We start from the raw sequence: 16,674 nt of genomic DNA on the forward strand, positions 1-16,674 counted from the left end.
TTAACAAACCCATGCTGTGTGTGAATTATTGCTGCAGTCTTGTCTAGATGATCCTGCAATGCATCTTTAACCAGTGACTCCATTATTTTACCGGGAACAGAAGTTAAACTAACTGGTCTGTAATTACTCGTGTCACCCTTCGATCCCCCTTTTTGAATTGGAGATACATTTGCACATCTCCAGTCCGATGGGACTTCCCCTGAGTCCAAGGATGCTCTCATAATTATGGCTAAGGGTTTGCTTACTTACTTTACTGCCCCCTTTAATATCAACGGTCGAACCATCAATATCAAATGGAACATTCAGATTGATCCCCTTCCTTTTTAGAGTTTATTCTTGTCTTTAGGTAATTAAAATCAGCACTTGTCTTTTCCGGTCCTTTTAAAACTGCTTTTAACCTAAGTGAATCTGTCATAAAAGATTACCAGGTTGCAGGATCTGAAATATTATCAACGATCCCATCAACACGTGATAAATTCGATTCTTCTCTAAGATCCGAATTTATCACACTATCTTCCGCTGCCTCAGACTCTTGCAAATAAAGCTAATCTTTCCTGTCTTTGAGAACCACAGTTTCATTTATTACGGATTCTCTCAAAGCTGGCTCTTCTTTTAAGAATTTTTTCAACGACCCCGAATGCTTTTTAATTTCTAATTGAGTCTTAGCCTTTCTCTTGCAGTATTCAGCACCCGATAATTTTTTACGTCCAAGCATCGTTCTCTTTAACTGTAAAATAATAAGAAATAGTGTCTAAAATTTTTATAATTATGAAATTGAAAATAATAAATAATACTAACAACTGTTGTAATATTATTTGATATTTTTGCGGCAGTAATCTAGGAAATGAATTGTAATGAACATTATCGTAATCGCAACGATAAAATTTTGTGACTAACTTGATGAGAAATATCAGTTTTAATGAATACCTACTGTAAGGTATAAAATAATTTCTCGAACCATCGTGGGTTCTAATTAAGATAATATAAAAAGAAAAAAATTTGTTTTGTTTTGATTGGTTTAAATTTTTTTTATCCTTTAAGATATTTAGTATCGAGATATTATTACGAATACTGTATAGTGCTAAAACACACGAAATTAATGGTTTCTTATTCTTGCCGTTGATCCGCTTTTATTAAATTTATATTTGAGTTTTCGTAACTTTTACAAAATTTCTATGATTACTTGTATCGTTGACCTCGGCAATTTCAGTTTGTGGCCATTAAGGGTTACATTAAAAATAAGATTAAAACTTTCTCGAAAAAGAACGAAGTTATGGATTAAATGCAAATAAATCGGATGCTACTTATTTCTTTATTACAAATAAGATTGGAAACCTATTTTTGTCTCTCTAATTTCAACCCTCCAACCCCGGATAATTTAATCTCCGGTAATTTTCATTCCTCTAGGTTTATTTTTTATCGAATCATGCAGTTTATTCTTTTAAAAACCAAATATAAATTCCTTATAAATTGTATTCATAAAATTTTAGGGAATGCACAGGGGAAAATCAAGTAATTTATAATGTTGTTTATAACAAAAATCTGAATTATAGGTCTTAACCATAAATGTTTTTAATTTCTTATTAAAACGGTATATAAATTCATTAAAATCATAAAACGTTTCCATTAAACCAATCTGAATGTAATCGGTGCCTGTTCGGAATAAATAGACAGTGAGCAATGAGGGAGTGGTTGGCGAGCATCAGCGAACAGGAGGACATCCTCCTATTAAGTTAATTAATATATATTGAAAGAACTCGGTAGCTTTTTAGTAAGCCTCTGTTTCCAAACGATATGTCGAACGTCTTCGCCCATTTGAATGTCTTTGCTGATTTTCGGTTGTTTCAAATACAGCAGAATTAAGATAATTTTCAGAACGTTAGATTACTCACCCTCAAAATTTTGTGCCCCAAGCGATCGCTTGGTTCATTTATACTGTAGGGCCGGCCCTGAGTGGAGGCCAGAAGCTTATCAAACTCTAGCAGGGAGTTAAATGATTTTGCAATAAAACCCTAGAACAACCAACCAACTAGCTCTATGTGTTTAAAAGATTCAAGTTTTGCCAAGAGAAATTTGTTTTCAGTATGAGCCCCCACTGTGACAGGCTCCTGATAACTCTAGTACTTGTCCTGTCACAGTATTATGAATATTTCATCATTAGTAATTTTCTCAGTCTTATTCTCACATCTTTGACTTTGTTGAATCTGATTAACTTGGCAAACAATTACTGTTTTTGTATTTAACTGTTTCTCTTTGCTTGTGAAATCATTTGCTACTGGATCTGTAGGCTGCCTACTTTTGTTCACCCTACTCTAAATTTACACAATTCATCCTAGCCTCCCTGTTATCAATTGTATAATTCTGCCTTAGTGCTTATCCATTTGAGTTGTTTATTAATTACTTATTAACACTCTTCTAGTTATGTTTAGCCACCCTGTCTATTAATGGCTTTCTCCCTCTTGCAGTGGCGTAGCTACCATGTAGGCAGGCATGCAATTGCCTATGGGCCCAGGCCCTTTAGGGGCCCGGCGTTTTTGGCTGTCTTCTGTTTTTGCAAGTTTCATTAATTAAGTAGGGGCCCGAACATGTTCTTTGTCTCCGGGCTGAAAAAAGGCCCGGAGACAAAGAACAGTGCCCTCTTGTCATTCATTACCTTATTTGTTTTTGATTGACAGCCATCACATTTGTACTAGCCCTACTCCCCTCCATAGAATGATTTTCAGGACTCTTCTTTTTATAAAGCTAGCATGTATGTAGGCTTTAGCCACATCTATGAATGCCTTCTTAATAGTTCCTTGCAATACTTTGGAGCTGACAGTGAAAGGAATCTCAGTGCTAGACCTGCTGGAACTAATGCTAGTGTCAACCCCAACAGGCCAGTTTATGCCATAGCAGCTGCTGCAATTTCAAGAAATAAGAACCAATCATCTATTTCAAATCTCCATCTCCTGATGAAAGCTAAAAATTCTTGATGCATTCATTGCTGATGCTGAATTAGCAATTACCTATCTTTATATTCAGTCAGCATTTGTGAACACTGTTGCTCTTCTTCAGTGTCAGTTGTACATTAAAGTGTCAGCAAGTGTCAGTTGTACATTAAAGGTAATACTGAAGTGCCTCACATTGCTACTTTAAAAGAACCCTCACTTCAGAAAGTAAAACCTGGATCTATGTCATCCTAGTTACAATAGGAGTCCTCAAAGAGTAGTTCTCTCGGGGCTGCTTTTCTTAGTAATTTTGCTTCCATTTGCTGAAAATAGAAATGATCTACTGTGCTGTAGATGATTGATGAACCAAACAATTCAGTATGATAGTTTTTATAAGATGACACTTCAAATCAAATGTGACTGATGTCCACTTCAGTCACATTTGAATTGACACATTACCTAACCATATCTAACCCTAAAAATCATCTGCTCTTTAATATACTTTCTCAAACGAGCTCAGATAAAGTAGACTTGTCTTGGTATTATATTTGATTCTAAGCTACACTTTCACCATCATCTGGAAGCACTAAATCTCAAGATATGTAATATACAATGGCAAATTAAACAAACTGCTCAACACATAACTAACCATCACCAGTAACTACATATACAGAATCTTGCAAGTTGGTGCTACTCCATACAGTGGGATATGAGGATTGGGAGCCCCAACTATGTTACAATGTCTTTGTGAGAGAATACTGGTTACTTAGGTGAGTTGTCTACAGGCAACACTGTCTCTCCCAGAGCAAAATTAGCCTTTTTGCTCAAGATGATAAGTTTGGCAATAAGATATAAGAAGAATGCCTTCCTTATTCTAGATGTATAACATTGTTGTTGAGCAGCTCAGTGAGAAATATATTTTTGCTACATGTTGCGTCTGTCTATAGGTCCTAGCATAGTAGGGGCATCCCCTACTTGCATCTGTTATTATTATTATTATTATTATTATTATTAGCCATATGGTGCAAGGAAGACTGAGGCTTATGCTGCACCAGCCAAAAAAAAAGAGAGAGAGAGTCAGAAGTAAAAAGGAATCACCAAGAAAGAGAAGAATGATGATATCCAGCTGAGGACCCTTGGTGTGCCAAGCCCATACTCACCATATTGAGCCCCTGGGGTTATGGGCCCTGGTGAAGTAGGGCCCCCTAGACGTTGCCTACTTTTGCTATATGGTAGCTATGCCCCTGGTGGGTAGGTACCCTACTGATGTAATGATGGCAAAACGGTTATGAAGTATAATTCCACAATATGAGAAATGCCTGATGGTGTATAAGATGAATTAAGACTAAGATGCATTAAGGGCTTATGCCTCAGGCTGCAAGAGAATTAGACTATGTACAAGTTAGTGAAAATGCATCATATTAGCTAATTCAGAGTTTAGTTGTGTACTAATATGATGCATTTGCACTAACTTGTATGTAGTCTAATTCTCTTGCAGCCTGAGGCGGCGCCTCCGTAGCCAAGTGGGAAGGAGCAGCAGTGCGTAGCACACGCTTCTTGATTAGACCAGAGTTCGAGCCTGTTACCACCAAATACAGAGGATGCGGAAAGGTCAGGGAATGACCACCGCATATCCCGGAGCAATATGGCCTTAGTTGCTAATGCTCCTAAAAACCAAATAACAAACAAACAACAGCCTGAGGCATAAGCCCTTAATGCATCTTAGTATTTATATTTTAATTTTAATAATTTAACTCTTTTAATATATAATTTTAAATTAAATTGTATTTATTGTGTGGCTGAATGGGCAGTCAAGAGAGCAGTGGTCAGCTGATTTTTTATGTGTATATATATTTATATACAGGAACTCCCCAACTTACGGAAATTTGATATTATGTAATTTTTGCTGGCTGGTGCAAATTTAAAAAAAAAAAAAAAAAAACGTGGAAATGTATTTTTAATCCCATAGGAATAAATGGAGGTATTGTGAAAATATCGTACTGGTTTACAAAAAAAAAAAAAGAAAAAAAAAAAAAGAAAAAGAATTTTTTTTTTTTGTAATTTTTTTTTTTTTTTTTTTTGTAATTTGTTTGTTCCAAGTCCTTGAAAGTTGAAAATTATGCTATATTACTAAGATATTTATCTCTCTAAAAGGTCATATATGTAATGGAAATTGTACTACCCTTCATCGTTATCATATGTTCCTGTTATAAGAATCAATTTTTAACGCCTTTGTGATATTTTTCTTAAATGCATTTCTGGAGGTCACAATGAAAAAACAATTTGCACTTTCCAGTTTATTGGGCTTTTCTGTTAGTGCATCTAATTATAAACGGGTAGTAAACTTGATCTTATTGCATTTGTGATAATACCAATAACTGCAATTGTGTGGTTTTTATGTTATTATGGTGAATTGTGTTCCCTTTCACTGAAATCTTCAATCATATAAAATATAAATTTTCAGAAACTTCTCTTCATTCCTATTTACGTATTACAATGGTGAAGGGAAAGCGACCAATGAAAAGTGCAAGTGGTGGTAGTGCCAGGAAACGAAACAAAATTGATTTAGAAATGAAAATGATTAAGAAGTAAGAAGCAGGACAAAGTTTGTCATCTATTGCACGGGAATTAGGTCTCATTCTTCCACAGTGAATACTATTTTAAAGGACACTGCATGTATAATCACATGTAAAAGGATCAACACACTTAAGATCAGCAGTGATTAAAAACAGCATTCAGGTGCTATATTGAAGATGGAAACGTTATTAATAATATCGATGGAAAATCAGATTCAGAAGCAAATGCCCCTGAGTCTAATGACCATTCAAGCAAAAGCAACAAGTATTTATGAAGATATTAAGGATAAGTACGGGGAACCCAGAGCCAAGTTCATGGTAAGCAATGGGTGGTTTAATAGGTTTAAGCATCGTGCTGGTTTACACAACGTTAAAGTATGCGTTGAAGTCACCAATGCTGATTCTGCAGCTGCAGAGAAATTTTGTGATGTGTTGGAAAAAATTATTGATGAAGGCGGCTATTCAACGCAGTAAATTTTTAACGTTGATGAGACTGCTCTGTATTTTGAAAAAATGCTGGATCGAATATATATTGCCAAAGAGGAAAATACAACGACGTTCCTTTCAAGATTTTGCTTCTATCAGATAATGCTCCTGGACATCCTACGCATCTAGATGATTTCAATTCGAAAGTGAGTCATATTTATATTGCCAAACACTATTTCACCATCCAACCAATCAGGGTGTTATTTCAAATTTAAAAGCATACTATTTACACAACATTTGCTCAGGCATCGTCTGCAGTAGACGATGAGAAAAATTTTACGTTAAGAGACTTTGGAAATCTTACAATATTTACCACACCATCTTAAATATTAATAAGGGCTAGGCAGAAATTACTGAAAGTTGTTTAAATGGTGCATGGAAGAAAATATGCTCATGGCACGTAAAAGACTTCGAAGGATTTGAGAAAGACGAATCATATGAAGAGGTTACAGATAAGATTGCAAAGGTTGCAGAGCTACTTCAGTTGGAGGTTGATGCCAAAGATGTGGAGGAGTTAATACAGGAAGAAGAGAAGGAATTATCTAACAAAGAACTTATTGACTTGCAGGCAGCGATAGTGAAAGAAGAAAATGCTGACGAAGCTCAAAATAAACCAAACTAGGAGCTGATATCCTTCATCACCATACAGAGAGAGAGAGAGAGAGAGAGAGAGAGAGAGAGAGAGAGAGAGAGAGAGAGAGAGAGAGAGAGAGAGAGAGAGAGATGGTAATGGCATTTCGTGAAATTGCATTGGCAATGGCGAGGTTTGAGAAGATGGATCCTGACAGCGAACGATTCTTAAAAGTTAACAGAGGGTAAATGATATGCTTGCTACAAAGAAATCTATGATGAAAAGAAAAAAGCCACTGTCCAGTCATCCATTAATATGTTCTTTTGTAAGGTTGAGTGGCCGACCCCTTCTAAATTTCTACATCCCTCAACCTCCACAGCTGCGTACTAATGCTGAAGACGTTGATTCTGGCAACGATGCTAGAGAGGTAAAACTTACTGACATTATGCTTGTCTCCTCTCTTTTTTTTGTAATTTTTCCTGCGCATGAGATAAATTGAATAAATAACTCTATTCACATGTTTGTCGAAGATTTCTTTTTTGATTCAATCAATTCAGCAAGCACAGTTGCAAGTGCTGCACAAGCATGGGGGAAATTCTGACTAACGTAGCGTTCAGTGGAACGCAACCCTTACGTAATTCAGGGAGTTCCTGTATATATATAATCAAGAATAATGATATAGAGAAGCTATATGATATGAGGGGGGGGAATTAAGTTTGAAATTAGATAAGTCTGAATTACAATAACATATGGATCAGGGACACTGCTATAGCAAAACATACCCTACAGCCATAATGTGTATATGTATATATAAAATATTTTAAGTATAAAATATTGTAGGTAGAACATGTTAATGAGCTTTATGTATAGAATTAAAACTAATGAATATATACCGTATACCCTGGGAGCGATATATGTTGTGAAAGAAGGGGGGAATGAAACGGAAAATAAAACAATAAGAATTGCGCAGATTGAAAAAATACCAAAAAATTTTGAAAAAACGACCAAGGTGGTAATAATTATGAAAGACACTGCAATGTTATTTCCACCTTGGTCGTTTTTTCAAAAATCTTTTGGTATTTTTTCAATCTGTGCAATTCTTATCGTTTTATTTTCCGGTTCATTCCCCCCCCCCCCCCATTCTTTCACAACATATATCACTCCCAGGGTATACGGTATATTCATATTTATTAGCTTTAATTCTATACATAAAGCTCTTTAACATGTTCTACCTACAATATTTTATACTTAAAATATTTTATATATATATATATATATATATATATATATATATATATATATCCATTATTTTAAATTAAATAAAACATAAGCCAGTAGTATGGCAAAAACTGTAGAGCGAAAATTAACATAAAAATAACCCAAATAAACAATCGAACGAAAAGAAAGAATAGATATAAACAGTAGCCCAGAAACCCTAATATAATTTCGATCTTTAAATCCAATTAACAAAAACTATACAATTTTTAGGATAATGCCAATTAGTTATTAATTTAGCGGTACCCCCCCCGAGAGGTACCAGTTCCGAAAGACGTGAAATATCACCCAAAGAGGGTTAAAGGAACTACCAAACGAATAACAAAATCAAAATAAACTAAAATAAAATAGACTGACCATCATGCCCCATATCGACAGAGGACCACGAGGCCAATAATGGTCATGGAATCGCTGCATTTCAATCGTCCATACAAAACATCGCAAAGGCGGAAATATCGAAGAACCAAACCACCCTTCCATTCTCCGATAGATCAACCAATGCAGAGGATTTGCATGGCGGTGGTCCTTATGCAGCGAAAATAAACTATAGAACAGACAGCACTCTAAAGCAGAGCCACACCACTGACATACTGTAAGCTTATATTGAAGAAAAAAAGGAAATAGATGGCGGCACAGGCGTTGCTAAATTAGCATATCGACCCATTACTATTGAATTATATTAAATGTTGACGAAAATTAAATTATAATAAAAAATTAAAATAATTAAGCATTCATTAGAGGCAGCAACTTGCAATTCCTCCATATGAAGCCGAAATATACTATCATTGAATTATATTAAATAAAGTTAAATTATAGTAAAATGAATAAATAATTAAGATAAATAATAATAAATAATAAATAATAAATAATAATAAATAAATAAATAAATAATAATTAAGATAAAAAATAATAAATAATAAATAATAATTAAAATAATGACCATTATTGGCCTCGTGGTCCTCTGTCGATATGGGGCATGATGGTCAGTCTATTTTATTTTAGTTTATTTTGATTTTGTTATTCGTTTGGTAGTTCCTTTAACCCTCTTTGGGTGATATTTCACGTCTTTCGGAACTGGTACCTCTCGGGGGGGGTACCGCTAAATTAATAACTAATTGGCATTATCCTAAAAATTGTATAGTTTTTGTTAATTGGATTTAAAGATCGAAATTATATTAGGGTTTCTGGGCTACTGTTTATATCTATTCTTTCTTTTCGTTCGATTGTTTATTTGGGTTATTTTTATGTTAATTTTCGCTCTACAGTTTTTGCCATACTACTGGCTTATGTTTTATTTAATTTAAAATAATGGATGTATTTCAGCTTCATATGGAGGAATTGCATGTCGCTGCCTCTAATGAATGCTTAATTATTTATTCATTTTACTATAATTTAACTTTATTTAATATAATTCAATGATAGTATATATATATATATACACAACTGTTAAGAAGCAAACTAAGCAGAAAAAGGAATCATATGTCTAATTCTCCAAAACGCACAGTATAGCAGTAAAGGAAGCAAAAGGATATAAATAATGCGTGGTTTGTAAAATAGATGGTGTCTGTGGAAATGAAAAGTACACTTGGTGCCTGAACTAAGGGAAGTTTAAGGGATAGTCGAAAGTGGAAGTGGAGTAGTGGTTAAACAGGTGAAAGAATTTGAAAAACCTAGTACAAAAAGGAACTGGGATTGAAAAAAAAAAAAAAAAAAAAAAAAACACAAACAATGTCAGGAAATTCATCAGGGGACTACTCCTGACCATGTATTTTCATCTACTATATTCAGATTTTGCATATTTGCCATCTGCTGATTTAACCTCTTGCTAAAATTGCCCTCCCATATCCGAATATAGTTTTATTTATTTCTTTATTTCTTTGTTATTTATTTTATTTTATTTTTTTTTGCTTCCTCAGTCCCAGTCCAATTTTTACTAGGTTTTCAAATTCTTTCACCTGTTTAACCACTGCTTTACTTCCACTTTCGACTATCCCTTAAACTTCTCTTAGTTCAGGCGCCGTGTGTACTTTTCATTTCCATTTTCACACACTTTATCTATTTTACAAACCACACATTATATATATATATATATATATATATATATATATATATATAATATCAACGTGAAATGCATTCCATCTGTTTAGTTTCTTGTCTGTTAATACCCAAAAATGACATGGATAAACTGTTTGAATGGGACAGTGAGTTTTGACACAGATGAGCTGTTTGCTATAGGACTGCAAACAATGCTCTCCTATAGCGAATAATTTCATGCATTGTTTTGGAAGATGATGTTACTTAAACTTGTTTGGAAGACTTCTGAAGGCACATTAACATGACTTACTTTTACAATCAATGTTTTTGCTTGTTTTCTTTAATTCAGTGGAAACATTTATTGGCAGTTTTAATCATGTGCAGGCTAATCTTAACCCTTGTAATTTCATTCACTGGTGCTCGGTTGAAAGCTATGATATATATATTTTTTTAAATTGTAGCTGTTCAAAATGAAAGAGACAGAATTAGCTGTAGGAGGCCTAGTTACGATGACAATGGAAATAACAATGGGCTCTCACTAACAACCCTGCTCAATGCTGAAATATACTCAAGACAGGTGAGATTTTATATTACTTAAATGAAAGATGTTTTTGAAAGACTTAAGCCTGGGTTCTTACTCTCCTGGTTCTAGGCCCCCAGATGCCAAGAAATTTGTTAATGATTAAGAGATTCCTAGTTATTTATAGAGCTTTCTAGTAAATACACAACATATATTTGGCCTTTTATAGAAGTGGTAAACTTGTAGAAATATGTCATGATAAAGTGAACATTTTAATAGGACAATAGAAATAAGTTTTATTTAAAACTATAAATTATATTTTTATATTAATTATAAAAAGTCTTAATACTAAGCAGATAATATAAAATTATATGTATATATAGGGTGATCCAAAAGTCAGTAAACAATTAAAGAATCAGTATTCCAGTGAATTTTTGACGTATGGTAATGAGATTAGCGCAGAAATGCATAGAATTATGTGGGGTTTTTTCAGAAAGAATGTCAAAATTATTTCCAAATATATCCACCTGGCTGCGCTTGATCTGTAACACCACAAAGCACCTCATTATAGTAAATGTTCAATGTGGCGGCCTTTGTTGTCGAGCACTGCCTGAAGATGAGTAACGATGTTATGGACAGCATGTTTGTTGAGGTATCATTTCTGGAGGTGTCATTGATACCTGCCGTCGTATAGAGTCTTTTAGCATTGCCAATGACATTGGGTGATCTCTGTAAACCCATGACTTCAGGTAGCCCCATAACCAAAAATCGCAAGGCATCAGGTCTTCATGCTAAAAGTGATGGCTTAGTACTCGAGACGCTGAGAGTAACAGTTGTTTCACAGGAGAAGCAATATGGGGTGGTGCTCCATCCTGCATGAATGTCACAACATCCAAAGCTTGCCTTTCCCCTAGGTTAGGGATAATGCAGTTTCGTAACAGGTCAGCATAACGGTAACCTGTGACAGTTTCAAAACCAGAGCCACTTATTTTCTGAAAGAAAAATGGCCCTATAAAAGAGGTGAATCCACACCACACCTTTACTTTTGACTGATGCAATGGAGTTTCCGTGTAAGCTTGAGGGTTTTCCGTTGCACAAATTCTGCAATTGTGTGTGTTTACAGTGCCATTGAGAGTGAAATGGGCTTCATCCATCCACAAAACATATGACAGCCAGTTGTCACATTCTTCAGTTTACTGAAAGAACCATAATGCAAATGCTTCCAGCTTTGCAAAATCGGGACGCCTAAGTTCTTGAAGGTGTTGAATTTTGTATGGATATCTACTCTTAGTGCTCTCCACATGCTCTCATATGGAACGCCAGTTCGACTTGAAACTTCATGAGAGCTTGCTTCTCCATGTGATGATGATGTCATTAGAGTATCCATGTCTTCTGCAGTTGTAGCACATGTTGATGGTCTTTCATTTCGTGGACAATCTTGTAATGAACCAGTTGTCTCAAATTTCTTAATCATCATCTTTAGTCCTTTACCACGTCGCATACTCTTCAGCTGACAGAAAGATTGTAAAGCTGCAGTTGCAGAATCAGCGTTAAGGTAATAACATTTCATCAACAGTGCTTTGTCCGGTAATGATAACATGACCACATAGCTTCCTTTCTTTTTCTTTCCCAAACATCTACTAAACTGCTTAGCAGTTGTTCTTGCAGTGCCTTTCTAGCAGACACTTTTGCGACGTCATTCATGGTACAGCGCTGCCAGGTGGACATATTTGGAACTAATTTTGATATTCTTTTGGAAAAACCCCACGTAATTCTATGCAAGATTAGTGCATTTCTGCACTAATCTTGTTACCATATGTTAAAAATTCGCTGAAATATGGATTCTTTAATTGTTTACTGACTTTTGGATCACACTATATATATATATTTTTTTTTTTAAATTTTTATTTATTATTATTTTTTTTATTTAAACATTCAGGTAACATAGTTTGTCTGGATGATTTTGTTTTTTGTTGAATTATTTCCTTTTCTTTAATAATTGTAGCATTTTATTATTACCTGAGTTGCGAGATAAATTTTTAAAATTTAAAACAGTATTTAAACTTTCTTCTATTGGAATTTTAATTTTTTCATTGTTTTTATTCATATTTTCATATAAATTGTCATTGTTGTCAGCGTTTCTAGCAGAATCATAAAGTTCTTCTTCCCAGTTTTCAATCAATAAAACCAATTAATATTCATGAATGCCATATTTGTGTTTTTAAAACAAGAATATGGCATCACTTGCTTGGTCTCAGCAGTGTTAATTATCGATGTTTGTCCCAAAGAATTTACATGCAATAAAATTGTCACTCTTTGTTTTTCTTTTTTTTATAACCAAAAGAATCAGAACCTTTTAAGCACAAATGATTTACTTGGTAAAAGAGGCCAGTTTCATCTACATTAAAGATGTCTTTGGGTTTATTGTGTTAAAGATGGGAAATGTGAAATCCACTGTTCCACATCATTTTCATTCAAAGATGCACTTTTGCCACAGAGCGTCTTCAAAACAATGTTATATCTGTTACAAAATTTGCTAAGCCATCCATTGCTAGCAGAAAATGTCTTTTTTTTAAAGCTTTTACTTGTACAGCAGGCCCTCATTATAATGCAGTTTGCTTTATGCTGATTCGCTATGCTGTTCTTATATTATACCCCATATCTGACTATAACGCTGCCACAAATCACTATAACACTCTTTTACAGATTGCATTTTTGGCATATTTAACGAAATCGTTTTATTTGATGGAGTCAATAGCTTGAAAATGAATAGTAAAACAGCATTAAAACATTTCCCACGTAGACTTGAGAAATTTTCCCATGCTCAGGGAAATTTTCTCGCACGTTAATTTAATTGCAGTACGGTGACTTGTTATGTAGTTCTGAGATCAACATTTTAAAAAATTATCAAGTATATTGCTTGTAATATTTTCCTTATATGCATTTATCCGAAGTCTAGTCATCACAGTATTAGACATCGTGCGTAACGGACAGTTTACTCGAACAATTGTATCATAATTAATGCAACCAACGCAGTTACATTTTTGAAGAGTTAATAATGGCAGACAAGAATGAAAAAGCAACAATGTCTTGACGCAGTATGAAGACTATAAATGTAAGAAAAAGACTGAATTTGAAAATTAAATTAGACTTTTTGAAGCAAATCGATTCCGGTCAACAACAAGTGGATGTGTGCCATAATTTAGGACTGGCAAGTTTAACTGTAAGAACAATTATAAAAAATAAAGAATTAATTTTAGCAGCAGGAAAGACAGCTGTTCCACTGCAAGCAACTAGGGCTAGGCTGGCTATTAGGATTGAAATGGAGAGACTTTTTAACAAATTTTATTGAAGATAATATCCAATGCAGAAATTCAGTTAAGTTAAATATTATTTAAAAAAAAAACAGAGATATGATGACGATTATATCTATATGATGATCTGAAGAAAAGTCACCTAAAAAAAAGTGTGGAACCATTTAAAACTAGTAAGGGCTGGTTGAACAGATTTAAAATCTAGGGAGAAGCTGCGAGTGCAGATCAAGGAGCTGAAACTTTCAAATAAGATCTTGTTAAAATTATTGAAGCGGGGTATTATGCGTTATCAAGTTTTTAACATAGATGAAGCAGGACTTTTTTGGAAACGAATGCCTTAAAGAAATTTCATATTGAAAGAAGAAAAAACATGCCAGGTTTCAAAGGGGCGAAGGATTGGTTGACTTTATTGTTGGGTAGTAACGCTGCAGGGGATTTAAAATTAAAACCCCTTTTAGTTTACCAGGAAGAGGGCCAAAGTGCAACCCCAAATCGACACATTTTTCATGATTAAATTCATCAATTAAATTAGATCAGTTAAATTCATGATTTTAATTGGAATTTTGATACATAAGTAGTTACCAAATAATTATATACCTATGTAATGCAGAATATTTTATATGTACAAATATTTGAATATTAAATATTTTGACCGACATTTGTGCATCTTTTCACTACCGTTTATTTAAAAGGAAATATGGCACCGACCGCAACTCACAAATACATGTTTCCCTATTGGAATGCGACGCTCACTTAGCACTCTGTTTTTCCGGAATGAATTATCAGCGTTAAGCGGGGGGGGGGGGGTCACCTGTTGTATGGCCGCTAATTGAATATTTTTATTTGCATTCTGAAGCCACTTTTCTTTAATATTATTGTTTTCATGTAAAATTTTTGAATTTGTGTTTTACCGCAATCATAATTTTTTTGCCAACCATCTTTGTAATAAATCCTTTGCTGCAATTTCTATAACTTTCACTTACATTTCTAAATTTAAAATTTTTATTTTGCTTTTTTCTGCCATCATGTCTATATTCAAAGATGGATAAATCAGATATAAATGAATGAAATATCTATTTGGTAGCATTATTTATATAGTTACTTTTGAAACTCCAGATTCATAGGAATCTGTGGAAAAACACCGGCTATCAAACAGGATTAACACTCCCGGTCAGGTAAGACAATGGTCACCCTAAAGAATTACAGATTCCTAGAAATCAATGGAATACACTGGTTGCCAAACAACAGGATTAATAGTTGCAGAAAAGGGTCAGAGAGTGATTGTTACAGAAAATAGTTTTAATACACAGAACACTTATTTAAAACAATTTCAAGAAATTTGGTCTTTTTTAAAAGTGGTCTTATTGATGAAGTGGTCGCTTATAGAGGTTTTGCTGCATACTAGTTTACTTAGTTTTGATGTTTATATATCTTTTACTTTATAAAAACAGCTCTTCACATTACAAATAGTAAATGAAAGCACAGAAAGGAAACTCACTTTTCTCTTTTATTCTAACTCAAATTCAAAAACATTATTAAACTTACCCAGTAGCTGCTTGGTCACTACATTTCACTGCTCTTGCCTCCATGTTGCGGGGCTGAAACCTTGGTAGAAGAAAATACACTCCCAGGGTCAAAAAGGCAAACATGATTAGTGAAATCATGTTTGAATGTCTCCATTTGTGATCCCCAAAAAATTTAGAAGGCTTAGTTTGATGCCTTAGATCTGGGGATATACTAGTAGAAACAGCTAACCCCAAACACTCAGAGATATTGTTAGCAATGACCCTTTTTGGAGGAATAGCAATAATTTAACACCCACAATACCTTAAACTTTTCTAGAGGAGTGATCTCTGAGCAGAACCTCTTGAACGTGACTGAGGAAGAAATAAGAGAACTGAAAAATCAAGGAGTGATGGATACAGAGAATTAACATCTGGTGAGATGGAAATATAATACCAACAAGCAATCTTATTATTAACTTTAATGCACCAAAACCCCCAATAACAGGCAAAGCATTATATTTGAACTGCCAGGTAAGACAGTACAGCAGATTCTCGATTTACTGGGATCGGATTAACCGGGACACTTCAAGACTCCAAATTTAGAAAAAAAAAAATCAACCAGAAATCATAAAATTCAAGTAATAACTAGAATATGTATAAACAGATATTTTGCAAGTCGTAAATAAGTGGTGTTATAAATCGTCATTGGGAGTTTAAAGTGCCTATTACCTTGTAACCTCTCATCTGGTGAGTATGGGCTTGGCACACCCAGGATATCATCATTCTTCTCTTTTTTGGTGATTTACTTCTACTTTTGACTCTCTCTCTCTCTCAGGGTTACTTGGAAATTTTTTTTTGCTGGTGCACCATTTGGCTAATAATAATAATAATAATTTAAGTTCTTTTCAGAAAATTTAATTTTGACCGTTATCATGGTGCCGACTAAGAGAATAAGTGACAGCGGTACTAGTAAATCTACCAAGAAAAGGAAAGTGATCGATTTGGATCAGAAAATTAAACTAATAAGAATGCATGAAAACGGTCAAACATTAACAAGTATCGCGCTGAATTCAGATTTGCCAATAATAATATAGCAGCAATATGTTACTAGTCATTCCCGAGTTATGTAAAACTCGATGAAGTAAGAAGTCCTGGAACATATCTCTTATGTATGTCGGGGACTTCTGTAATTTTGGATTAACCGGGAGGGAAATCAATTATCCGGGATTTGTTTTTTACCATCTATCCAGGAAAATTGAGAGTCTACTGTATATACCAAATCTGTTGCAATAGTTTAAATGCCAGAAGTTTGGTTGGCTGGTTGGTTGGTTGGGGATTTATTTGGCACATCAGCATCTATGGCCATAGTGCACCACAAAAGTTTGGAAACTTGCAGATGGCATGCAGAAATGTATCCATTATCTGTGTAAAATGTGATTATAAAGGTCATAAGACTGCACCGCCAG

General features: G+C 34.3%; 1 protein-coding gene across 1 annotated transcript in view; it reads left to right on the forward strand.

The window, feature by feature from the left end:
- The window catches only part of LOC150079076 (hepatocyte nuclear factor 4-gamma-like), a 180,518-nt gene that overhangs the window by 89,967 nt on the left and 73,877 nt on the right, over positions 1–16,674 (forward strand). Inside the window, exon 3 of the mRNA XM_090382941.1 lies at positions 10,331–10,446. Within this exon, the coding sequence (XP_090239067.1) occupies positions 10,331–10,446 (116 nt within the window). The remainder of the gene's footprint in view (positions 1–10,330; positions 10,447–16,674) is intronic.

Source organism: Mastigoproctus giganteus, chromosome 10 (genome assembly GCF_048544385.1).
Source record: "Mastigoproctus giganteus isolate SK-2022 chromosome 10, ASM4854438v1, whole genome shotgun sequence".
Lineage (NCBI taxonomy): Eukaryota > Metazoa > Arthropoda > Arachnida > Uropygi > Thelyphonidae > Mastigoproctus > Mastigoproctus giganteus.